The sequence below is a fragment of the Bos grunniens genome, chromosome 17 (genome assembly GCF_055505025.1).
Source record: "Bos grunniens cultivar Pamir isolate PY7600 chromosome 17, Bosgru_T2T1.0, whole genome shotgun sequence".
Taxonomy (NCBI): domain Eukaryota; kingdom Metazoa; phylum Chordata; class Mammalia; order Artiodactyla; family Bovidae; genus Bos; species Bos grunniens.
Window position 1 is genome coordinate 19,755,915 of NC_141181.1, and position 27,240 is coordinate 19,783,154.

Below are 27,240 nucleotides of genomic sequence, written 5' to 3' on the forward strand. Positions count from 1 at the left end.
TAATTTAAAGGAGTGTTTTTAAATCAGTATCTGCTCTGTGCCCTAGTCAAGAGATTTTCATAGAAAGGTAAGTAGGATGGTGCCTGTCACCTGGTTGCATGATCAAAGTGTATCACCTGATCATATGACTGCAGTGCTCAACTTGAATCTACCTTCTGTCTCTCAAGCCACGTTTGAAGTGGTTTTCTTTTTTGCTATGTTCCAGGTGCCGCTGTTCATCCCAGCTTTGTTTTCCTTCACGTGTCTCTTCATGGTTGCCCTTTCCCTTTACTCAGACCCATTTAGTACAGGGATTGGCTTCATCATCACTCTGACTGGGATTCCTGCCTACTATCTCTTTATTATATGGGACAAGAAACCCAAGTGGTTCCGAAGAATGTCAGGTAAGACTTTTAAGCAGTTTTAGGACCTTTGAGAGACTGTGTTGTAGAAAGCCCATCTCTGTGTACATATATGATACACACCTTAAAGTCTGAAAATACCACTTGGGAAACTGCTAGTTTGAATATATTAATGCATTCTAGAAAAGGCAGGAAGGATATTTAGGGTAGAGTCACTGAATCCTTTGAGGGTATTTAGTTTGATTTTCTCTAATCACTTCTTAGGAGAACCAATTTTTGCATAGAATTTTTATCAGCAGTACTATAAACAACATAATTGTTCTACTGAATCCCTCACTTACCTAATTGTTTTTATCCTGGGCTGAATGCAGTTTATTGATTCTATATGATAACACACTACTTAATGAGTGGTGTGAGATTTGGTGGGGGGTCAGGTAGAGTCTGAAAAGTTCTCAAGTATCATGGTTTCTTTTATTATAACACTGCCCAACTCGTGAATCATGGAGAATCACAGGAACAGCAAGAATGATCAAGAAAAGAAGAGCAGTTGACAATTATTGAGTGATTTTTTGTGTTAACATATATATATATATATATATATATATATTACCATATTTAATCCTTATATCAACTTTCTGAGCTAGAAAAATTTATCCATATTTTATAGATTTTGAGTTATAGTATGGAAGAATTCATATAACTTGTTCCAAGTCATGAAGATATTAAGTAGAAGACCTAGAATTCCAACTTGGGCAGATTTGTACTTTACAAAAGTCATCCTGATGATAGGGACAATGAGGATGGAATAGAGAGCATGAGGCTGAAGACATTCTCAAGAGTAGTGATTAGTGGTTATCACAGTAATCCTGACTGAACTGAGAAAAGTCTGAATACAGGTGATGTTGGCAGGGTCCAGAGGAAAATGAAAGATGTTAAAGATGAAAAATCAACAGAGCTTGGTGACCAGGTGTGTTGAGGGAGGAGAAAATACAGTGAAACAGTAGGTAGGAAGAGGACTTAGGAATAGCCTCTGCCAAAAGCCATCAAAAGCCTAACCCTCTGTCAGGGGCTGGGAGATTCTCTCTTATATCATCATCTCTTTCATTCCTCCACAAGATCCGTGTGTGAATTTGTTGATTTCTATACCCAGATAGGACAACCAGAATGCAGGAAGATGTAGCATTTTTGTTTTAATTTACTTCTTTTTGACTGAAGGATAATTGCTTTACAATATTGTATTGGTTTCTGCCATGCACCAACAGGAATCAGTCATGTACATTAGGTACATACATGTCCTCTTCCTCTTGAACTTCCCTTCCACCTCCCATCTCTTCCCACCCCTCTAGGTTGTTACAGAGTCCTAGTTTGAGTTCTCTGAATCACACAGCAAATTCTTTCTGGCCATTTGTCTTACATATGGTAGTGTATATGTTTGGAGAAGGCAATGGCACTCCACTCCAGTACTCTTGCCTGGAAAATCCCATGGATGGAGGAGCCTGGAAGGCTACAGTGCATGGAGTCGCTGAGGGTCGGACACGACTGAGCAACTTCACTTTCACTTTTCACTTCCATGCATTGGAGAAGGAAATGGCAACCCACTCCAGTGTTCTTGCCTGGAGAATCGCAGGAACAGAGCATCCTGGTGGGCTGCCTCTATGGGGTTGCACAGAGTCGGACACGACTGAAGTGACTCAGCAGCAGCAGCAGTGTATATGTTTCCATGTTATTAAGCTGGGATTTGAAGCCATAGCTGCTGGACTTCAAATTCCTGCTCTTTTTTTACTGGGTTCCTGGGGGAAGAGAGAAAGAAGTAAAAATATATCCAGAGCAGCAAATGTGTTCTTGCTGGTGAGTTTAGAAATCCTCTTTTGTTCTTCTCATTCATTTTAATTTACTTACTTTACCATCATTAATTTTTTAAAGTCTAGTGAAAAGTTCAGGGAGAGTTCTGGTAAAATTATTAATAAATTATGTCAGTGTTACTAAATATAAAAAAACAAACAACTTTATGTACATTTTGCATCTCTAGTGTGCTGTACAAACTCATTTAGAAGCTAGTCCTTTAACATAGACTTAAGCTACTGCCTTTTATTAGCTTGGTATTTGATATCTTTAGACCTTATACTACTATTTATACCTGCATTTTGTATCCTAGCTAGCAACATTCTTCCCCAAAGAAGTGTTACAGTAGAAGTTAGGTTCTTCAATGCTAACAGGGCAACACTGTTTGCCTAGCAGTGTATTTAATCCTTGTTTCTTGTCAGATCACACTAGTTTTCTGTAGAATAGCTTTAGTAAAGTTTTCTCTGCTGTAGGCAGTAAATATAGAGCTTTTTCTGAAAAAAAAAAAAAAAATCCAAGTCTTGTTACACAATATTTACCATTAGGATTGCTCATTATTAATTTTCAGAGTAGATGAGTATTTACCACTGGGAGGTCTTTGTCCATTGCAGAATAACTAGCTAAAGACAATTAAAATCCCTGAACACATGGAAAACCTTGAGAATTTTAGGAAGAGCAGGTTGCCTTAGAGTTGAACAATGAGAGAGATTGCATGAGAGGAGTTCCTTTTACTTCCCCTATTGAATAAACATTTTGTCCCTCCTGTTTGTAGTCAGCCAATGCTAACAAAGCTTTCCTTCTGCTAACATGTGCATATTTTCTTTCATTTCTTTGCTGGTGCATATTAACTACTGATTTTCCTGCTTGCTCCTTTGATGTTTTTCCGTGCTCATGTAATTTTGAAGTTTTCTGTTATTTTTCTGTCTCAAATAGCGTTTTGAACATCTCCAAGGACTCTAAATGTAGTGTTAGCCATTTGTGAAAGTAGCAGTAGTAGTAGTAGTCCCATAATGGTTATTTGGTTCTCAACAACGCCATTGAGTCTTACCAGGGAGCGTGGCAAATCTGCCTCTAAACTGCGATCATTGTAACCCTTTATCTTTATAGCTGCCTTGAAAGTGAGTCTGCAAAAAGCAACAATCCTCCGTAATTTTGTTTGATTTTCCTCTTAGGCAGCATTCTTGTAGTAAAATAAAGAAAGTTCATAATATTTATTGCGGCTGTAGCAAGTATTTTCCTAGCCTTTGGCCAAAACAAATCACACACACAGACAACACAGCAGAGTCTGAACCACTGTCTCACCTCCTCTCCCGACTGTTTCTGTTTGGGGCGAGAGAAACTCAGTGTGAACTCAGAGGCCAGAGAGCCTCTGCTTGGTGCCCTGTGTACAGATTTAACATCAGATTGTTCTGTTGGGGAACATTCTTTAGCCTTGATACCATATTTTCACCCAAATATACATGAACATATTAGCCCTGTGAAATGATAGTTTATCAAAACCCATCTTACCGAGGATGCTTCCATTAAAAAAAAAAAAAAAAAAAGAGGTCGCCAGAACAACATTCAGAAAACAGGGAGGTAGACTGCTGAGTTCAGATAGCCAGGGAACTGCAGACCCGGAGGAGCTGAGTTTCAGAGACTTGATGAATTTCTGTGGCCACAGGATGCCAGTATTGAACCACGTTTCATTTGACAGCGTTCCTGGGATGAGAAGAAAAAAACGTGCTCTTAAGGGAACAGTCGGATGTGCAGAGAGCTTTTTTCCGCCATCTGTGACGGAGTGTTTAATTCTTCTGGATCTTTATTTATTTATTTACAGAGGCACGAGCTTCTCACCCAAGGAAAAAGGAGCAGATACCCCACCGATGTAGTGCAATTCATGGAGCTAGCTAGAGCCAGCAAAGCCCAGCCAGGCTTCCCCGCAGCCCTTTTACTTGGCTGCCTCTCTTTATCAGTCAAACCTCATCCCAGCTGAGACTGAATGGGATGACTGGAAGCTGATGCTTCTGGCTCCGGGCATGATGTGGAGGACAGCTGTATTTAAACAGAATCTTGAGTTATAGAGGATCACACTGGGCAGCACCAGCAGAGTGACTGTAGTCCGTTGTGGTGGACAGTGATTTTGCAAAATCAGAGTCCTGAGAGCATAGTCTGCATACAGTGTGTCGTGATAATTTGTTTATGGTATTTCACTGAAAGCTGCTGCATGCATTTGACAGACTCCTCGTGAAACCTGCAGGCAAGCTTTTCAATGAGTTTAAGCTTGTCTACATTTCTCAGGAGGTCAAACCATCTTCACTGTAAGGGTGAAATGTAGCCAGGCCTGTGAAAGGGTTTTGAAGGCTTTTCAAAAAAACGTAAATACTGTTATTCTTATTATGATTTCTGGGAAAGCTTGGTTTTGTGCCAATACTTCAGTAGGCTTATTCACATTTGGCTGTAGCTCCTGTGCTTGTACCAGGCATGATTGGGTAAATCAGATTTGCAGGGTCAGAAGTTGTTTCATCTGATTTCAAAAACAATTACTGAACATGAAAGGCAAAGCTAAAAATCCTACAATTGCTGTTTGGCTTTACATAACTAAGAATATCAAATGCAGACTCAGTAGCTCAACTTTATTTAGAGAAATATTGTGGGACTGATTTATCCCGAAAGCCAAAGACCTTATATGTGTAGGGATGCAGTTGGAGGCCACTGGCCTGCAGCTTTCCTGGACAATCAACAAGTTTCTGTTGCCTGTGTTTCTGGTAACTTATCCAAGAAATCATTGCCTAGACCAATATCAAGGATCTTTTTCCCTATGTTTTCTTCTAGGAATTTTATGTTTTCAGATCTTAGGTTTAAATCTTGGATCTATGTTAAGTCAATCTTTGTGAGTGGTATTAGGTATAAGTTAAGTTTTATATTACTTACTCATTTATTTTTTTGGTGTATATATATATAGTTTTCCCAAATACATTTTATTGAAGAAACTGTCCATTCTCTTGGCCTTCTTGTCAAAAATTAGTTGGCTGTATACATGGGAGTTTATGTATGGACTCTTCATTCAGTTCCACTGATCTGTAGGCCTGTTTTTATGACAACACCATACTCTTTTGATTGCTCTATTTATAATATAGCTTGATATATAATCAAGTATTGTAATGTGTCCAGCTCTCTCCTGATCTTTTAGGATTACTTTGTGATTCTAAGCAAATTTTAGGATAGTTTTTTTTTTTTTCTTCTGTGAAAAATATCAGTGGAATTGTGATTGGGATTGCATTGAATCTTTAGATCACTTGGGGTTATGTGGACATTTCCCCAGTATGACCTCCTCTCAACCTAGAAACACAGGGTATCTTTCCATTGGTTTGTCTTCTTCAATTTCTTTCATTAGTCTTGTAGTTTTTAGTGTACAGATCTTTCACCTCCTTGGTTTTATCTATTCCTAGTTGTTTTAATTTTTGATACTGTTGTCAGTGAGATTGCTTTCTAATTTCTCTTTCAGATAATTCATTGTTAATGTATAGAAATGCAACTGATTTCTATGTGTTGGTATTATATCCAGCAATTTTACTGCAATTCATTTATTAGTTCCAACAGCTTTTTACTGGTGTTTGGGGTTTCCTATATATAAGATCATGTTGTCTGTGAACAGAGATTATTTTACTTCTTCGTTTTTGACATGGACGCCTTTTATTATTTTTTTTTCTGCCTAATTGCTTTGGCTGCTTCTGCTGCTAAGTTGCTTCAGTCGTGTTCGACTCTGCGACCCCATAGACGGCAGCCCACCAGGCTCCCCCGTCCTTGGGATTCTCCAGGCAAGAATACTGGAGTGGGTTGCCATTTCCGTCTCCAATGCATGAAAGTGAACAGTGAAAGTGAAGTTGCTCAGCTGTGTCCGACTCCTAGTGACCCCATGAACTGCAGCCTACCAGGCTCCTCCATCCATGGGATTTTCCAGGCAAGAGCACTGGGTTGCCATTGCCTTCTCCGAATTGCTCTGGCTAGAACTTTCATTACTATATTGAATGCATCCTTACATTCCAGAGATAAATCCCCCTTGATCTTGGTGAATGATCCATTTAATGTGTTGTTGAATTTGGATTGCTAATATTTTGTTGAGAAGTTTTACATCTGTATTCACCAAAAATATTTGTCTGTAATGTTCTTTTCTTCAGGGTCTTTGTCTGTACTTAGTTTCAGGGTAATTGTTCTCAGTCACTCTCTTTGCATAGTGTCTCTTTGCAATCCTTTGGACTGTAGCTCTCCAGGCTCTTCTGAACATGGAATTCTTCAGAAAGAATGCTGGAATAAGCTGTCATTTTCTCTTCCAAGGGATCTTCCCTGACCCAGGGTTCAAACCTGCATCTCTTACATTGCAGACAGATTCTTTACCACTGAGCCATCAGGGAAGCCCATCATGGCAATGCTGGCTTCATAAAATGTTTGGAAGTGTTCCCTCTTCTTCATATTTTCATATATTTTCATGTTATTGATTTGTGTATTTTTGTTTCAGCTTAAAGAACTCCTAATAGGATTTCTTATAGGGAATGTCTGATGGCTACAAATTCCCTCAGCTTTTGTTGGTCTGGGAAAGTCTTTATCTCTCCTTCATTTCTTCATGATTGCTTTTCTGGGTAAAGTATTCTTGGTGGTAGTTTTTTTTTTTTTCCTCTGAGTATTTTGGATATATAATCCCATTCTGTCCTGGGATCCCAATCCCAATCTCTGTAAGATTTCTGTTGATAAATTTGCTAATAGTCATATCAAGATTCCTTCATATGTGATGATTCTTTCTTGTCTTGCTGCTTTCAAGATTTTCTTTGTGTCCTTGATTTTTGAGAGTTTCACTACAATGCATCCAATAAAGATCTCTTTGGGTTGAATCTGTTTGGGAATCTTTGAACTTCTCATACCAATACTATGGCCATATCTCTCCCCAGATTTGAAAGTTTTCCCCATTATATTTTTAAATAAATTTTTTGTATCTTTCTCCTTCTCTTCTTCTGGGATTCCCAAAATATGGATATTCTTTCTTTAGATCATGTTCCACAGTTGATATAGGCTTGCTTCTTTTTTATTTTGATTTCTTTATTCTCCTCTGACTAGATAACACCAAGAGCTCTGTCTTGAAGCCTACAGATTCTTTTGAGCCTACCTGTTGAAGCTATCACATTTTTCATTTCATGTATTTTATTCTCCAGAATTTCTTGATTTTTTAAATGATTTCTATTTGTTAAATTCCTCATTCTCTTCATGTACTATTCCTGAGTTAATTCACTTGTCTGTATTCTCTCGTATATCACTTGGCTTCTTTCAAATCATTATTTTCAGTTTGTTTTTTTTTTTTTTCAGTTTGGTCACAGACCTCCATTTACTTGGGGTCAGTTACTGGAGTAGTATTGCATTATTTTGGTGGTGTCGTATTTCCTTCATATTTTTGATGGGTTTGTGCTGATGTTTATGCCTTTGAGGTGAAGTCATCTCTTCTGGCCTTTTCAGACTGGCTTCAGTAGGGAAAGCCTTTCCCCCGGAGGTAGCTATGAGAGCACTTGCTGGGTGAGATGCAGTGTCTTTGGTTCCCGAGGAGGCACAGTGATTCAGACTCCATGCTACTGCACTGGCTGACCTTGGCCGGAATAGGGGGTCTTTTATGCCTAAGGCTACAGAGGACAGGCAGCAGATGGGGCTATTAGTATCTTCGGAGTCTGAGGTTGCTCTTTGCCTGTGGGAGAGGTCTAGTTGAGGAGACCCCTCTTGGTGCCTGGTCTGATGTGCTGACTCTCAGAGCTAGGGCTCATAGGACCAGGCACTCGTGGAACTACTGCAGTGCCAGGGTCCTGGAGCATAGGCACAGTTGCGGTGGGCATGGCACAGGTGTGTAGGGTGTCGACATGTGTGCGTAGCCTGTGGAACTGGTCCTTGGGTTTCACAGGCTCTCTGCTGCGACTTGTGATGAGGGGAGGGAATATGGCGGTGACAAGGGCCCTGGGGTGACAAGGTGCACTGGTGGCTTGGGCTCAGAAGGCAGAATGCAGTAGTGGTACAGCCTTGGAGTGGTAGGTTGAAGTCTCCAGTCTGCCCGCACCCCTCCCCACCATGCAGAACACTCACAGGATAGAGTGGTACAGCCCCAGTAGTTGTTGGTTAGAGCTCTGTGTTGAGACTCTGGGGAACTGGGCACAGGGCAGTGGTAGCAAGGCCCTGGCAGTGGCAGTTCAGAGCCTCAAGCTGGGATGGGAGGTTCAGGGCAGTGGTAGCCTGGTCCCAGCCTTGATGAGTCAGAGCCCTGACTTGAAACCTGATGGGTAGCCCTCCTGGTAGTGATGGTTCAAGAGCCTCAACCTGGGATAGGGGTGAAGCTCAGGGTACAGGCAGCCTAGTCCCAGCAATGATGGATCTGAGTCTTAACCCCCACTACCTGCCAAGGCAGGGCTCAGGCCAGGAAGGTTGCCTTGGTAATGGTGGAGCAAAGCCTGGGACTGGGGTGGGCAAAGAACAGTGGCGGCTCTGGTCTCATATGGGGAGGTGTGCTGTGGTACCAATCTGTGAGAGTGGGGCATGGCAACAACTGGGCCCCTTGAGGGTAGGTCTCACTTTGGCAACAGCTCCAGCCTCTGGGAGTAGATCCAGAGCCCAGAGCCTTGATGCTACAGACTGCTCCATCAGCTAGGGTCAGCATCACTGAAGACTGAGACCCTTGTACCCAAAGCTGCTAACACCCATGATGGTGAGGCTTGCTGTGGTCCTTCTGCTCTCCTCCTCATGTGGTGACCTTCCTCTGAAAGGATTCCTTCTGGTGCCTAGCAGTTCCCTCCAGGGAAATGGGATAATGGGGGCCAAAAGCTGCCTTTATTTTCCCATGTGGCCATCCTTGATTTTTGAGCTCGCCATGCTTTTTGCTACTGCTTCTTTATTGTCTAGAGCTTTGCCTGAGCTGGTTTCTTCCATTTGTAGCTGTTTATTGTTCTTGGTTTTCTTTTTTTGTTTGCTTGGTTTAGGGGGAGAAGATAAGCATCCCTGCCCTCTGTCTTGCTGATGTCATTCCCAGGTCCCTCATTCTATTGATGAAGCAAATGAGGCCCTACCTAGGAGATAATATGTTTTGCTCAATAACATACTACAAGTTGAGACTGGAAATTATATTCTGATTCTTCTGATTTTGCTGCAGAATTGGATGTACTCTCGTAGGTGCAAAAACAACAAACCAATTTTAGACTCAAGATGAAGTATAGTTTTGAACATTTATTTATACCTTGGTCCGATTGTCTCAAAAGATTCTTAGCCTCCTGGTTCATGAATAAAAGTCTTTATCTGAACACAAAATATTAATGTACTCTTGCTGAGAAGCCATCATAGGAAGTTACAGAGGTGACAAGTAAATTAATTGAACATGATAGGATTCTAATGAAATAAATATTTCTTGAAAGTGCTCTATGAAATAGGTGGTTGTGGGTTTTCAATATTCAACCCCAGATAACTTGCATTTAGTTGTTTGTATGCATTTCTGACATCCATGCATTTTAAATTTGTCTTCTTTATTTCTTTGTAGACATTATAACCAGAACATTACAAATAATACTGGAAGTTGTGCCAGAAGAAGATTGTCATAAATTATGAATTAATGCATTTGAAATCTTGGCATTCAATCCTTGGCTTTGTTTCTGTCCAAAGGCTGAAACAAACAAACAAAAAAATGGATCTTCACTCCATTTTATGAAAATCCAGAGGATTGCAACTATGGGGATGGATGAAAGGAATTGGTTATTTCTATTTAATTTTCCAGTGTTTTCAAAGTGGTTACTAAGAAATTTAGTTACTATTACTCCATGTAGTTCTAGAAAGCTGACATGTAGATATACCATAAGTTCGTATGATCATTGAGTTCCCTATACCTACCTGTTGAGGTTAGGGAAAAAGACTGTAGAATGTACAATTCTAGTCATCTTTGTCTGTAAGATATCTTATGGCTAAGAACCTTCAAATTGAAGACTTAGATGTTTTCTGCATATAAGGGTTTTGTAAAAACAATTTTTATATACTGTAGATGACTGTACTGTGAAAATTATTTCTACTCTTTTGGGTAAAGAAAAGTGTGTGCCATCGTTATGGACAGTGGAAAGAAATTTATTTTACGTGGGCATAGCACTGCTTCCCATAGATACCAACTTAGATATCATTCATGTTTTAATGGATTGTACCCAGAGCATTTTGAACAAAGAACAGAGAGGGTATGCCTAATTTTAATGAATCCATTAAAGAAGAGCTTCTAGGGGTTATTGTTTAGGAGGCAAATCCAGGAATTATGTTTAAGCAAAAAATATTCTTGAGAATATTGTTAGGATTTTTTTATTCATTCATTATCAGGAAGCTCCATGGATACATGCCATTTTGTTTTCATGGTAGCCTAATTGATCAGGAGAGGATGTAGCACCTTTCTTAGAGTAAAGCAATAGTCGGTTTGGTATTAAATTCTCTTAAGCACAGTCATGTGTTTCACTAATAATTTACTCTTTGATAAATTTATCTAAATATGTGCATTTTAAATCTTCAAGTTAACAATATCAACAGAAGACAGAAATCACCAAGAGAGAAAATGTCCAAAATATATTGCCCAGATCTATAGATCTGTATACATTGTTAGTGATTCTGAATAATATTTTAATTTCATAGCTGTTTTTACACGGTGATGAATTTTGACAGTTTGTACATTTTCTCTTTGGGCAAAACTGTCCAGATCAATTAGGAAAAGACATGCAGGAGGTTTGGGTTTAGTCCCTGGGTTGGGAAGGTCCCCTGAAGAAGGAAACGGAAACCCACTCCAGTAGTCTTGCCTGGGAAATCCCACAGACAGAGGAGCCTGGCAGGCTACAGTCCATGGGGTCTCAAAGAGTTGGACATGACAACATGCACGCATGCTAAAGAAGAACTGTCACCGCTAAATAAGATTTACAATTGATGTTTCTAAAAAATTTTCCACTTCTGCATTTAGGATTGGTCAGTAATCTCTTCACCTTAATTATCATTCAACTTGTGAAAGAGATAACTAATAACAAATTCACTCAAAGAAACTGCATGCAGTGTATATATTCAGGCAGGTATTATTATGCCAGGTTTAGAAAACATTGGGGAATTTTCAAATAAGAATAATATAATGAAATTTCTTAACTCTTACTCAAGTCTTGGATTGAATAGTCACAGCCAGAATATTTTTCATTCTTTAATTTTTGTCCATGTGAAAAAAAGAATTTTTGGAAAAATTATACTGATTAAAATTAGTAACGGATATTGGGTTCATAGACAGTTGATAATTTGAGGCAATTACAATTCATTAACTTTCAGTTTATTAATTTCAATTTCAAAATTTAATTAATTAAATTTCAATTTAATATATATCTGAGATTGAAATTTTTTGCCCAAACCTAGTGTTTGGGTCTTTAAATGAATTTATAAAAATTCCTTCCTTTTCTCTTACCATGGGTTCTTAAAACTGGATGTGAAATTTATACTTCTTTTACCCATTTGTCTATGTCTCTTCCCACTAAATAGTTGCTAAAAGTAAAAACAAATTTCTTGTATACTATTTTTTCTAGTCTAGGCCCATATAATCTAAACCAGAAAACTCTTCTGGAATTTTTTTTCCCCCCAATGGAAAAAAATAATGGTGAAGCATCATGGAGAAGTTTGTATACTTCTGGATTATTCCTGAGGTTAATGTGCTTATATCAACAGTGACAGATAGGTCTCCTCATTTTTTTTTTCTTTAGTTTTGGTTCTAGTTTCTCTTTTAAAGGACTTCCCTGGTGGCTCAGATGGTAAAGCATCTGCCTATAATGCCAGAGACCCAGGATTGATCCCTGGGTTGGGACAAGATCCTCTGGAGAAGGAAATGGCAACCCACTCCAGTACTCTTGCCTGGAGAATGCCATGGATGGAGGAGCCTGGTAGGCTACCATCCATGGGGTCACAAAGAGTTGGACACAACTGAGTGACTTCACTTTCACTTTCTCTTTTAAATATATCATTATACAAATTGACTAGATTACACATTATTTTCATCATTTTAAAAAATGATTTTATCATTGTTAAATTTCTAATTGTAATGCCATTTTAATGAGATGGAAAGTCAGCAATTTTTTTAAAGTGATGATTAATTTGTATTTCTACTTATTCTTAAGATACATCATGACAAGACACAGACCTTCTGTAATCATTCATTTAATATTCACAACATTTATTTGTAATGGTTTTATGTCAAGCAGATTCTAGTTTGAAAACTCTCCTATACACTTTTTTGTATATGTGTATTTTTATACTAAATAATTTTTTCTCATATCTTTAGGAAAAATTTTCTCATATATATATTTTATATATTGAACTTTTGCATGTGATATATTTGTACCAATGTACATTTTCAAATGTTTAGATACATTTTATCAGTTTATTATAATGCAAAAAGTGTAAGTAGCCAGTATAGTTTACAACAACTAATATAACATTTTCAAATGTTCTGCTTTTTTGGAACATAGATTCTCAAGTGTTTAACTATGAATTAAATGGACCTAGTAATGACTTCCAAAGCTCAAGCAGTCTGATAGATGAAATGGAATGACTCTCCTCACACAATTATGAATATTTCAGTAAAAGTTTTTGACCCCCATTAAAAAATATTGGATTATTTTTCTGAGATTTTTTTCTTCTGTGTAATGAAGAAAACTGACCGTTATAAATGGTGTCTTGGTCAGCTAGAAATAAACTCCCTTCTTGTCTTTCATTAGGAGATTAAAGATTTGTCTTAGAAAAGATGGCCAAACATAAACAGTAGATTGTTATATACATATAACAATATGTATATACACACATTTGCATATGTAAAATATATACATATTTGCATACGTACTTGTACTGTATCTATCCCATTTGTGAGGTGCAAAATTAGGGCAGAGTATTAGGTTACATTAGCAGCTCATGAGAGTTTCTCTAACACTAAGATAATATATGTTGAAGGAAGTTTCTAGACTGTTTTGTGTGTCTGGTACAATTGTTTCCCCATTGCTATTTGATATATCAACAAATGGTTAACATGAGTAAAATTACATAACTCAATAGAATTCCATGTTGAACTGAATCAGTCTTCAGGAAACTCATTATCTCTAGTATTTGAGATGTATGTAATGCTAACTGAAAAAGGGTGCACCTTTGACCTGTAGCTGGTTTCTTACAGTCAAGGAATGGGTTATGAAAAGATAGAAGCTGATAGAGAGTAGCAGGAAATGAAAGGTAGTATGTGATTGGAAGTAGCAATACTTTGGTCTAACATTATGCAATATAGTCAGAGAAATTTGTAAAAATTAACTGCTGTACACAGATACCCCTAAAAGCTAATGAAATGTAAGGTTCAGTGCCTGTCACTTAGACATGCCTTTGTTAGGGTCCTGTATCTCATTTTGCATTAAGAATTTTGTATTACTTTTCTTGAAGAAGATTGGCAAAATTATATATTTATTTCTGGCCCTACAAAATCTGCATCTGTCCCTGTGAGAGAGAACAAAGGATTCTCACTCCTTTTTCCACTAGAAATAAGCATGGGATATTTGTTGGATATATTTTTTAAGGAATATAGTTGTGAGTTAATTAAATTATCTCTTTGTAACTATAGAGTGGCTTTCTCCTAATACATATTATATGTAGTATATAAGGAGAGAGTTGCACTTTTGACATTTTATGTGTCAATTCTGAATGATAGGAAAACAATGAATGAGATTTTAATTGTAGCTCTTTTTCTTAGTTTGGAAAGAAATATGGAGATATTTGAGATTTGAATGCAGATGAGTCAAGAAATTTGATTTTAGTTAAACCCTGCTTCATTTTACCCTGTGTAATATGCTGTATGTTGGTACTGATCATGTTTACAGAGCTACATTTCCTAACTCTCCTAACCATTCAAAGTCAGGAATCAAAGCATGTCATTGTGTAACTGACGAGAAGCTCACGGTGGATGCAAATTAGAGTAGATAATGAGTCATTTTGACAGCTTCTGTTTACATTATTTATATATAAAATAATTATTAGGGCTTCCCTGGTGGCTCAGCAATAAAGAATCTATCTGCCATGCAGGAGATGTGGGTTTGATCCCTGGGTCAGGCAATTCCCCTGGAGGAGGGCCTGGCAACCCACTCCAGTATTCTTGCTGGGAAAATCCCATGGACAGAGTTTATTACCTATAAATGTATTTTAGGTTAATTTTCTGATAAACTATTTTTAACATATCTCAATATATATATTACCTAGAAGTGTAACCTCTAGGTATTATTAGTACTGTACTTAAGAAGATATTTTAATAGCCAATTTTGAGAGATAATCCTTTCTTCTTTCTGTTGCATTTAGAAATTAGTTGGCATCTAAAAATAAATGCTTGATCTATTTTTAGATCTGATACAAATTCACAAAGGTGTTCATTATGGTCTCACAGAAAGTTCATCAATTTTCCATATGTTGTGAGATATTGTCACCTCATCAGGATAAGTGATATTTTTGAAGCATTTCTCTGTTCCTTTTAGTTAATCAGTGATTCTTTTTATTTTTCGTTTTTTTTGACAAGTTATTTTCAAAATAAGAGTGAGCCTTAATTTACTTTTACACAATTACTTGATATTCTTAGCATGAAGCTACCACTTCGGTTAGTTGTGGGTACTTAGGAGTCCCCACAACCTTCTCTTTGTTACCATTGGCTTTAAAATATTGGTGGAGGATGGTTACAGTCTCCAGATAGCTATCTGTTACCTGTGTGTGTTTTGGCTACTTGGACCAAGGGTACATTTATAGTATCAATAACTGCCTTAACAGTTTTATAGATAACGATCTCTCAAGAAAGAGAAACTGTGGAACATTAGATGTCTGGGAGCCCATACAGATGGATGCACTGGTTTGAAAGTGAGCATACGTTTTTCCCTCAACAGATACACTACTGATTTTATTTTTGAAAGTATGACTTTCAAGTGAATTAATTTTCTTGGTTAGAAGATTTGCTTCCTGAGTCCTAACAAGGACTCTTGTTACCTCTTGTTGAAGCCTCTAAAGGGCATGTTGAAAGCTAGAGAGAGAGACAAAAAAAAGACCAACGCACAGTTATTTATCTCATTTGCAGTAGTGACTGTATTTGAGTACTTTGTGCAACAGGGTATTTTGCACAGAATCTTGTGGGAAAACAGTTTAGGCCTTTGGATGTCACAGCTGTGTAGCTGGTTGGGTTTGAGAGGCCTGACTTAAATGAGGATTGTGAAGTTGGACTCAGCTTATTTCTACTGATTAGCATCTTTCTGTGCACACTTGGAAACACATTCACAGTGCACTAGAGGGTGATGCAGTACGGTTCCCTGGTTTGAGTTTGAACTGTCTTATTTTAAAGGATTTCTGAATTATTTTTTCCCTTGCATTCCTCCTTCATTCCAAATCTTCACTCACTGACTAATGGACTATAAAGTAAAAATACTTTGGAAAAGTAAAACACAGATTGTTTCAAATGAATGTATGATTATAATAGAATAGAAATTATCTACATTAAACTACTGTGTATGTCAATTACTTCAAACACTACCACACAGCACTTTTTAATTGCTCTGGAAGCATATAACTATGGTTTTCACACAAACCACAAGAACCCTTCAAAGATTTTAAATGGTCTAGAATTATTTCTTCTTTGTTTTTTAAAGTCTGGGATTATTTCGATCCTCTTTTTGGAGAAATGTTTTATCTAATGGTTTTCCCTTGTGAATGTTATTACTACTGTTATAAATCTAGAACTAAACTATTGATGCTTATATCTTGAAAACAGGGTTCATCTTTTGACAATATCCATGTTCTAAGAATGGCATATCACTCTATTCTTGCTTATTGTGAACACAGGCATTTGCCCCAAATTTTTATCTTTTTGTAGATGGATTATAGCACTATAGTAATGAATTTTCGGTGGTACCTCTCAGTATTTGGGGAACTTTGCAAACATAAGCATTGGATGTTTTGTATTAAAAACAAAACAAAACAAAAACATTGCTTATTACCATGTAATGCAGTGTCTTCTCTTAGGGTGGACAAACGTGGTGTAGAATTGTTTAACTGATACTACATGTTGATTACCTGCAGTTTTATAATAAATACAAGTCACAAAGAGGAAAAACAAAGGACTTCTTGTACTGGATGCTTTGAGAACTTAATTTTTCCTAGTTTGCTATCAAAGTTTTGATGCTGGGCTTTGTTGTGCTTGGGTTTTAGTTTTCATAGACGGTAGCAATGCACTGGTAGAGATGGTTTTTACTTATTGACTCAGAATTCATTTCATTTTGAATCTTTCATGTTGTCTTTTGTATATATATAACTGTATCGACCCTATGAAAAATGGGTTTAGTGAATTTTTTGTTCAGATTTGACCTGGTAACAATAATTTCTTTTTCAACTATCAAGGGACAGAAAATATCCATATGTATTGGTATGTTCATTAACATATTATTAGGTACTATATGTGAATGTATTTAAATGTCTTTCATAGTCTCTGGCAAGAACCAGTAATTTGCACCAAGGGAATCAATTTAGCCCAGTGGGAAAAGAGTTCGGTTACCCTGGAGGGCTGTGTCGGCAGCTGTCTCTTTGATCTGGCTTAGATTGTAATGAATAGACCAGCCAGCCAGCCTAATCCATTAACTTGGGTCTGGAATGCATTCCCCAAGACCTTGGAATGTTTCTCTGATTGGAAGAGGGAGGGAGGTGGGGTTGGCCTGATGCTCTCAAGTAGAAGAAGGAGAAGTCGGTCGGAGGGAGAGAGCCTCACCATTCTCACTGGTCCTCATCTGCGGCAGTGTTTCTGCCTCTTAGCATTGTGATTGTGAACCTTGGCAAATGGGACTGTGTGTATTTTATACACATTTTACACAGTATCCATTGATAAATTCTTAAGGCGCAAAATTCCTTTTCTGCATCTGTATTCCAAGACAATAGAAGTACTAAGATTTATGAAAATTCAAATGATGCAAAGGGACTTTCGTTTGTGGAGTGTGCAGTGCTTCTTAGGATTCTCTGGCACTGATACCTATACCAGCATGTGATATGTGAAATAAAATGGATTTTTCTACAGCTTAATGATTGCCCTCTGGGGAGAGTTCTGGTACAGCAATCACACTACCAGATGGTGTTTATGGGCTATTTGTGTAAGTGGTAAGATACTATGAAATAAGTGTGCATTCATCTGGTGGAAACTCTTGATGCATGTGTTTTCTTGTGGAATAAATTTTGGTGCAATATGATGTTAGTGTTGCATTGCATTTATTTCAGTTGTATTTATGTACATGTATACCTGTCATGCTTCTGGTTCAAACTTTGAATACATATTTTTGTACATATTTTTAGTAGAAAATACTTTAAATGGAAATTAAATAAACATTTGATAGTTTACCAAAAAAATTTATGCTGTGTTTTTATTTAGCATACATTTTTTAGTGTACATTCCATTAAATTGAAGGTTTTGGTTTTAATGATTGGATTTTTCACTAATTATGTAAATTTGTTGGAGTGTCTCACTTCAAAACAATTTCCTATACTAAACCCTGAAAGTGGTGGTGAATTCAGCAACACTGTAGACATTCCTCCTCATGGCCTACATTCATCTGTCCTTTGCCCTGAAATATCTAGCAACTTCTCTCTTCCATTTTTGCCTGTCCTAGTTCGGTCCTCTTATTTCTTGTGTCTTAACAAAAGTCTTATCTCCTGTCTATCTCTAATTCAGCCTCACATGTTTTCCCCAGGATGTTCTTTCTAAAACACAGCGACGATAAAAATCCTCGATAGTTTCACATTTATTAACTTTTTTTCCTGGGTGGGTAAAACCCATACTTCTGTATAGCATGCAGTATTTTCCATAATCTGCCACATTTCTTTCTCCAGCTGCAAATGGCCACCTCCATATTCTCTGCCACAATATTGAATGCCTTTTTAGTAGTCTAACAAAGAAAAAGATACCATCGTTTCATCTGACATAGTTGAAACAATGTAGGGATTCTGCAGATACCTACAGGAATTATATTAATCTCCCCCATTGATGTTCTACACCCAACATAGCATACTTCTACCCAACATTCAAGTTTGAGTATCAGATCAGATCAGTCACTCAGTCGTGTCCGACTCTTTGCGACCCCATGAATCGCAGCACGCCAGGCCTCCCTGTCCATCACCAACTCCCGGAGTTCACTCAGACTCACGTCCATCGAGTCAGTGATGCCATCCAGCCATCTCATCCTCTGTCGTCCCCTTCTCCTCTTGCCCCCAATCCCTCCCAGCACCAGAGTCTTTTCCAATGAGTCAACTCTTTGCATGAGGTGGCCAAAGTACTTGAGTTTCAGCTTTAGCATCATTCCTTCCAAAGAAATCCCAGGGCTGATCTCCTTCAGAATGGACTGGTTGGCTCTCCTTGCAGGCCAAGGGACTCTCAAGAGTCTTCTCCAACACCACAGTTCAAAAGCATCAATTCTTCGGCGCTCAGCCTTCTTCACAGTCCAACTCTCATATCCAAACATGACCACAGGAAAAACCATAGCAAAGTCACTAATTCCATCTTCCAAGTTGGATTAGGATCTGACTGCCGACCATGTTCATCTTCTGCAGCACGCTTCTTTAGTGGAACTCATAGTACAGCGTTGAAATTGATTTTGCCTAATTCCTTTCTCTGCCCGGATTTGCAACATGTAGTTATCTTTTACTCAACTGAAGTATATAATAGGTACCCAGTGTTTTATTTGATTTTTATTTATTTATTCATGTCTGTGCTGGGTCTTCATTGCTGCGTGCAGGCTTTCTCTAGTTGTGGCAAGGGGGGCTCCTCTCTAGTTGCAGTGAGGGGGATACTGTTACTTGCAGTGTGCAGGCTTCTCACTGCAGTGGCTTCTCTATGCTGCAGCACATGGGCTCTAGGGCATGCAGGCTTCAGCAGTTGTGCCTCGCGGGTTCCAGAGCACAGGCTCGTACTTGGGATGCACTGGCTTAGTTGCTTCCTGGCATGTGCAGTCTTCCTGTACCAGGGATCGAACACATGTCCCCTGTATTGGCAGGTGGTTTTTTTTACCACCTGGGAAGTCTTCAGTGTTTTAGATTCATACATTCAATAAATGAACAGTAATGGTTATTCATTAGGTTTCATTGTAAGGTTTTTTTCTTTTGGAAGCAGTTTGTATTACCTTTAAGCAATCTTTTCGATTCTGTGGAGTTCTATGAAATGTCTTACCTTCAGAACATAAGAAAAGTAGAGAGTTTCAGTCTTTCTTTTCTCCTCTCCTTTCTTTCTACACCCTCCTGCATTGCTAGTTCATGTTGCTAAGTGGGTCTTGAATAGAAAAAATGGCAAATGACCTACTATGAACTCATCCCATGAAAGATATTTGGGTTCCTATAGTCTTGATAACGGAGAAGGCAACGGCACCCCCCTCCAGCACTCTTGCCTGGAAAATCCCATGGATGGAGGAGCCTGGTGGGCTGCAGTCCATGGGGTCACTAAGAGTCAGACACGACTTAGCGACTTCACTTTCACTTTTCACTTTCATGCACTGGAGGAGGAAATGGCAACCCACTCCAGTGTTCTTGCCTGGAGAATCCCAGGGACGGCGGGGCCTGGTGGGCTGCTGTCTATGGGGTCGAACAGAGTCAGACATGACTGAAGCGACTTGGCAGCAGCAGCAGTCTTGATAAGGTATCTTTTTCATAACAGTAGCATGAAAACAAATAATGGTCTGAAATAGACAGAAAATTTATATCTTTGATGATTCAGCTTCTCTTTGAAGTAGACACAGGAGATTAAGTAGCACTTTTTCCTAATATATTTTAGGAGAACAATAAGAAAGGAAACTATTAATAACTTTTGCACCTGTTAAATTTAAACACTTGAAGAGAAATACAAACCATGTGGTATGTATTTATACTTATTTTATATACTTATCTTAATGAATATAACTAGAAATGTATTTATTGAAAATGTGTTAAAAAATTAGAAAACACATAATTAGGCTCTTAAACCTCCTGGTTTAGGTTCACAATGACTTTGCACCTGAACTACATCTAATCATTTTCTACTGTGAATTTTAGGCTGTTTCTAATTCATAAAAATTTGAGCTGATGTATATGACCAACCTAGACAGCAAATTAAAAAGCAGAGACATTACTTTGTCAACAAAGGTCCATCTAGTCAAGTTACGGTTTTTCCAGTGGTCATGTATGGATGTGAGAGTTGGACTATAAAGAAAGCTGAGCAGTGAAGAATTGATGCTTTTGAACTGTGGTGTTGGAGAATACTCTTGAGAGTCCCTTGGACTGCAAGAAGATCCAACCAGTCCATCCTAAAGGAAATCGGTCTGGGTGTTCATTGGAGGGACTGATGTTGAAGCTGAAACTCCAATACTTTGGCCACCTGATGCGAAGAGCTGACTCATTGGAAAAGACCCTGATGTTGGGAAAGATTGAAGGCAGGTAAAGAAGGGGATGACGGAGGATGAGATGGTTGGATGGCATTACCGACTCAGTGGACATGGGTTTGGGTGGACTCTGGCAATTGGTGATGGACAGGGAGGCCTGGCGTGTTGCAGTTCATGAGGTCGCAAAGTGTTGGACACAACTGAGCAACTGAACTGCACTGAACTGATTCTGGAATGGGTAGGCAGGTCCTAAATAACTGAATTGTTGCTTTTGCCTCCACATGCCCTGGAATTACATTTTCAGACTTTCTAGAAATCTGACTTTGAAGGTTGGGTCTTCATAGCCACGTTATTGTTTTTATGGTCTTAAGTTTAAGAACACCTGGTCCCCAGCAGACATTAACTCAAAACTATGATCTTAAAATGTTTTATGTTTGAAAGAATTTAGAAATAAAAATATAATTAGGATTCAATACCTTTTAAATGTTTAGCTTTGAAGATTTATTAATCTCTGAAAGACATGAAAGAGAATTTCAAAGGTGTTAATTCAGGTTAAATTACTATAAAAATTGAAATACCCTCTAGCTATAATAAAGTAAATTGGTAAGTATAAATGAGTATAACCCTAAGAAATGTATGAGTAAGCCAGTTATTTTCCTCTCATTCTAATTTTTGTTAAAAATAAGAGACTAATCTTACTTTTCTCATAGTAATTAACATTGTAAATATACAATATGTCATTATTATCATTCTGTACTCCATTTTCTAAAATCTCAATACACCATAAAATTTTCTTTCATGTTCTGGATTCTATCTTAAACTTATGTTTATTTCTCACTCCCACATTGTCATTTTCCTTTCAAATTTGTTACTTAAGGTATTAAAATCAAAGTTTAATTATTCATTTACTGATTTGACAAAAATTCAAGCACCTGCCCTATGCCAAGCAGTATAATGATGCTAGAGATACAGTGCTTAAGAGTTAGTATTGCCTATGATTCAAAAAGTTGAGGACATAGATATTTTTCCCTTAATCACTCATATGTCTTGTTAAGAATTAGGGTAAATCTCAGGTGCTAGAATGCAGTATACTCCGATATGATCTGGTCTAGGAGGTTGGGGAAGGCTTTCCTAGTGATACGATGTGAATTCATATTGAAGGATGGGTGCTCATTAACCAGGTAAAGTGGAAGTGGGATGAGAAGGGTTATAGGCAAAGCAGTCTGTGTGATAAAGGCCCTGAGCCAAAAAAAGCAACATTTGTTAAAGGAAATAGATGCAAGATCAGTGTTCCTAGAGCACAACACAAAATCATAATGTACTTTCCAAAGAAGAGCAGTTGCAGAGGACTTATTAGGCAATGTTCAAAATTGTGGTCTTTACCCAGTATGATGGAGATGGTAGAGACAAATGAAATTCGCATGTGGCGTGAACATTGAACCTTATCAAAATTTCAAATTTTATCGTTTTGTAAAGTTTCTAAATATAATTATTTCAGTAGTAAATGATGAATTGTTTTTTACCACTTTGTTATTCTTATATCTTATCTAATTAGTTCACACTGCCAGAAGTATTTGCAAAGTACAATAGGCTCAACATATAATATTGAAAGAGAAAGTAACTACAGGAATGTGTAATCAACAAAAGAGATAAATCTCTCTTTCCAGGAATTTTATTGCTGGCTCTCCTTAGCATGTTTTCCTCTCTTTTGTTCAAGTTAGATCACATCTGATCTACAATGTTGAACCTCATCAACTATCATCTCTAGGAAGGTTTGTAATTTTTTTTTGAGAGGTAGTCCTCTGGTGCTATAAATTTACATCTCTTCTTAACTTCTAAATTTATTTTTTGTCCAAATGAAAATATTAAACAAAAGTCTACCTTGAATGACCTACTATAATAGAGTCATTGTCTCACAGGTAAAAGTATCATACATTTGACTCTAATGGGTTAATTTTAAAAATGTCAATACCATAAATATTCGAAATTTTTCTGGTTCTGTAGAAATATGGAGAAGAATGTTTAGTATTTTTTTCCCAGTCTTCATAATCAACAATTGATGAAAAGTGACACTTCCAACAGGAGAACAAGAATTTTATTTGAGCAATTGGGAAGAACAGTGACAAAAACGATTTGAGATTATTTAAAGAACAGATCCATGGAAAATAGGGAGTTCTCTGATACCATTTTCCCCCCAGCTTTGTTGAGATACAATTGACAAATATTATTGTGTAAGTTTAGTACAAGGTGATGATTTGATACATATTATGAAAAGATTATCACGTAAAGTTAGTTAACACATCCTTCGTCTCATACAGTAACCACTTTTTCCTGTGTTAACAACATTTAGAATCTATTCTCTTAGCAAATTTCAAGTGTACAGTACAGTATTGTTAATACAGTCACCATGTTGTATATTACATGTGTAGAATGTGTTCGTTTTATAACAGAAAATGTGTAGCTTTTGGCCATCTCCCCATTACTGCCACCCTTCAGTCCCTGGTAGCCATAAACCTGCTTTCTATGAATTTGACTTTTTAAATTCTACATATTAGTGAGATCAGAAAGTATTTGTCTAAGAGTTTTTTGGTAAATATATAATCACGTCATCGACAAACGAAGACAATTTTACGTCTTCCTTTCTGATTTGGACTCCTTTTATTTCTCTTTCTTGCCTAACTGATGTGGCTAGGCCTTTTAGTACTCTTTGAATAGGAGTGGTGAGTATGCACTCTTGTTCCTTGTTTTAGAGCAAAAGCGTTCAGCTTTTCACCGTTAAATATGGTGTTAGCTGTTTGGTTTGCCATACATGTGTATGTTGAGGTATATTCCTCCTGTATCCAATCTTTCGAGAGTTTTTATCATTAAAGGGTATTCTGCTTTATCAAATGCCTTTTCGTCATCTATCGAGAAAATCATATGATTTTAATCTTTCATTCTATTAATATGACGAATCCTATTTATTGATTTGCATTGATTTGTACCATCTTTACAATCCTTGAAATAAATCCCACATGGTCATTGTGTACAATCCTTTTAATGTTGAATTTCATTTGCTTGTATTTTGTTCACAATACTTGAATCTGTGTTCATCAGGCTGTGCCCCACCCAGCTGGATGGTGCCCCTGGTTGGACTCTGTGTTCAATCCTGGCTACAGTCTGTAATCATGGAGTCTGCTGGCTGAAATTCACTCTTTGTCTCTGGCTGGGATCCCTGGCGGAGCAGGCCCTCCAGCTGTACCTTGCAGTTGGGTGGTGCTAGAGTCTGTGATCTGTAAGGGTTGCTGTCCAAGTTTCCTGGGCACGTGGAGCCTCAGTCTACATACCATGGCTGGGAAAGGGTGGCCGGCTGGGCTCTGCCCAGAAGAGGAAGATGGCTGTGTTCAGCCTTTAAGCGGCAGTGTGGGCTCAACACGAGAATGCCTAGGGTCATGCTTTGGGCTCCCATGCCATGCCATGGGACTGGAAGTTATGTACTGTGGTTGGTTGGGGCACCCAACTTGGCTCTCTGCCTCAGCTGGGTTCCAGGGTGAGCATCACAGCTGCTCAAGGTCTCTGGCTGGGCTTGCTGGTCAGGCAGGGCTGGAGGCTATGTTTAGCAGCTGAGTGGAGCTGCAGACTTGCTTCACTGTCTAGGCAAGTGTACAGAATGGGCCCTGCCACTGGGACAGCCTACTGGCTGTGGACTGAAACTGAGCAAAACTTCCTACTAAGCTGTCTGGCCAGACAGGGCCACTGACTTGGGTCTACAGATGGACATAGCTGCTGGCTGGAATCTAAGATCAGGCGTCACCACCAGCAGAAAGTTGTCTGTCAAGATCTGTAAGCTCCTCCATCCCAATTCTAGCTGTTCCCCAGGGAAATCCCATGAGGCAATACCTCAGAGGGTTTCCTGGGAAGCTTTCTGCATGCTGGAGAAGCTGGGTATCTGCCTTGGGCCCTCCTTTTTTCCCTGGAGAAATTACAGGTCAAGTTGGTGGGGAAGGGGAACCTCCTGGTGTGGCAGCATACTGGCCTGGGGTAGGAGAGATTTGGCCAAAAGGAAGCAAGTTCCCTGACCCTTTTAATATGTTTTTCCTTGGTTTTTGTGGTCCAGGTGTGTGCTTCAGCTTCGTCCCCATGTTCTGGGATCTTCACAAAGGCATCTTGTCTGTCTGTGTGCACTGCTAGTCACTCTTTCTGTGAGGGGAACTGAAGTCAGGAACCATCCATTTTGCCATTTTGCTCTGATGCAGTTTTTCCATACCCAAGTCTCCCTAATCTGAAGTCCCATTACCAGATGTTTCTCTGTATTTATAGTGATATATTGATTTCCTTAAAAGAATAATTTGATATCATCCAGGTGTGGCTAATGATAAGAAAAGGTTAATGTGGAAAGTCTATGATTATTAGTAAAGCACTTTCGCAAATCACAGCTCTCAGATTCCAGTGAGAGAATATTGAATCAAAGGACTGAAAGGGCAGAAGAAATTGAACAATGGTTCAATTTCGTAATAGATGTTATTTATCATTTTTATTAAACTTTGTATTAGCCATGTGCTTTGCATTGACTAGGATACTCCTCAACACTTTCTATGAATAAGACAGATGACAAGTCTTACTTCCATTTTTGGATTAAGAAAATGAGTCCAAAATAGCTAAAATGCTTGCCTCGAGCCACAGAGAAAGTCAAAGAGATCAGAGTAGAAATTCTGATTACTACTTAAATCACTCTTAAGTTCCCGAATGTTGGATCAAATCATCGCTTAGGTTGAAAACAATTACTTTCTTATATTTGTAAGTCAATCAGTCATTAAATATTTATTTCATATCTATGATTTACAGTGAACTTTATGGTATGGGAAATGTACCATGATTCTTCAGCTGAATCTCACACAAATTCAGCTTGGATAAAGAAGAATCTGTAATAAACCACAGGGACACATAATTGAATACATTATGGGATTAACTGAAAAATGTGTGTTGGACTTTGCATTAGTCCTTAAACATTTGAAGGAGATTGTAGAGTAGAAGTTGATTTGGATGATGTGTATATATGGTTTACAATTTGGTGAAAGGCATATATTAAAAGGATAGTCTGCCTTTGGTTCATAAAGGATGTAAGTCCAAATAGAATTGAGGGTGGTAAATACAGAGAAGTTGACTGTATCCTGGTCACTTATGGCAGTACCTTTAAATCAGGAGAACGAGCGTGATCTGAGGATGGAAGCCACTGAAGGCATTTCTGAAGGGAATCATATGGTCAAAGTGGCAACTGGGCAGTTGTCAGCTCTGCTAGAGTTTATGAAGACAAATCTGGGTTCAGCAAAATCTAGCTGAAGAGTTTTTGCAATAAACAGGCATGAAGAAGTCTAGTTGGGATTGGAGATAAAAGGGCAGATAAATAAGAAATTTAGCAAAAAAGTCAAACCTTTGTGCCTGACTTACTTTGGAGGATTAAGAGGAGCAGGGGTCATAGGTGACTCCATGGTGTGAAGCCTGTGCTGTGCTGTCGTGTCCAACTCTGCCACCCATTGGACTGTAGCCCACCAGGCTCCTATGTCTGTGTAATTTTTCAGGCAAAAGTACTGGAGTGGTTGCCAGTTCCTTCTCCAGGGGATCTTCCTGATCCAGGGATTGAACTTACATTTCCTGTGTCTCCTGCATTCCAGCTAGATACTTTACCTGCTGAACCATCAGGGAAGCCCAACCTGAACGAGCTAAATAAATAAATAAAGGAGCATGTGACTGAACAGACATGTTTGCTGGCAAACTTCTGATTTCCTTTTTTGAGCTGATTGGAGATTAGAGCACATTTTCATTTGTGAAGTGCTAAATTTGAGATAGTGATAATTCCATCTGGACACATCCCCTGATGAACAGATTATAAGTCAAGAACTCAGGTGAGAGGAGAGGATTTAGATACACATTGTTAATATTCTTGGGAAGGCTTATACATAACACCTCTCTTCCTTTTTTGAATTATAAATCAATTAAGCTATAAGTGGAAATTTTAAAGCAGATAGAATAAAAGATCACCTTTGTTGTTGATGCAGCTAATATAGAAGAATCTGATTCTTCTATATTAGAAGCTAAGAGCAAGTGGGCTTTCTACTGTTGAATTCTGGGGTTAGAAAGATTTCCTCACTCCCTTGCAGGCAGTCTTGTACCCATTCACACCTCTTTCTTTGGGTCTCTGGCCCTGGAAAACTTAAGACATGAAGCAGGACAGCAGAATTAATGCCCTCTGAGGCCAGGATGGCTCCCAAGAGGGAAAAGATGTATAGTCAGCTTTCTTTTTTTTTCTTTCCAAACTCACCAGTAAGATTAGGGCACTACTTTTCTAGAATGAGGCCAAGAGTGTCTCATGGTGGTTTCTACATGGGAGTAAATATCAGTTATGGGAAAGAACCACTTCTTTTTCTCACCCCAACACTTTAGAAGTGCTCTGTATAGAAACGGACCTTCACGGGTTCAGAAAATACGTATTTCGTATCTACAATCTGATAATCTGGTACCTGGAAAATATTAATTGCCCAACAAATAGTTTTTGATTAAATGGGTAAATAAAATTGTCAGTTGAAAATGATGGATTTCCATTGCAGAAATCCAACTTGGTGGATTTCCATTGCAGAAATCCAAGTTGGTGG

The 27,240-nt window shown here is 38.3% G+C and overlaps 1 protein-coding gene across 6 annotated transcripts in view; it reads left to right on the forward strand.

Annotated features, from left to right (window-relative positions):
• SLC7A11 (solute carrier family 7 member 11) overlaps positions 1-27,240 on the forward strand; it is a 639,869-nt gene that overhangs the window by 416,275 nt on the left and 196,354 nt on the right. For 5 of the 6 annotated variants that reach the window (XM_086346709.1, XM_086346708.1, XM_086346710.1 and 2 more), the window contains 2 exons: positions 206-383; positions 9,718-17,618. In XM_086346709.1, coding sequence (XP_086202835.1) covers positions 206-383; positions 9,718-9,785 — 246 coding nt within the window. In that variant the 3' untranslated portion in view covers positions 9,786-17,618. Of the gene's footprint in view, positions 1-205; positions 384-9,717; positions 17,619-27,240 lie in introns of those variants that run through there. The other variant, XM_086346707.1, reaches the window with a different exon arrangement.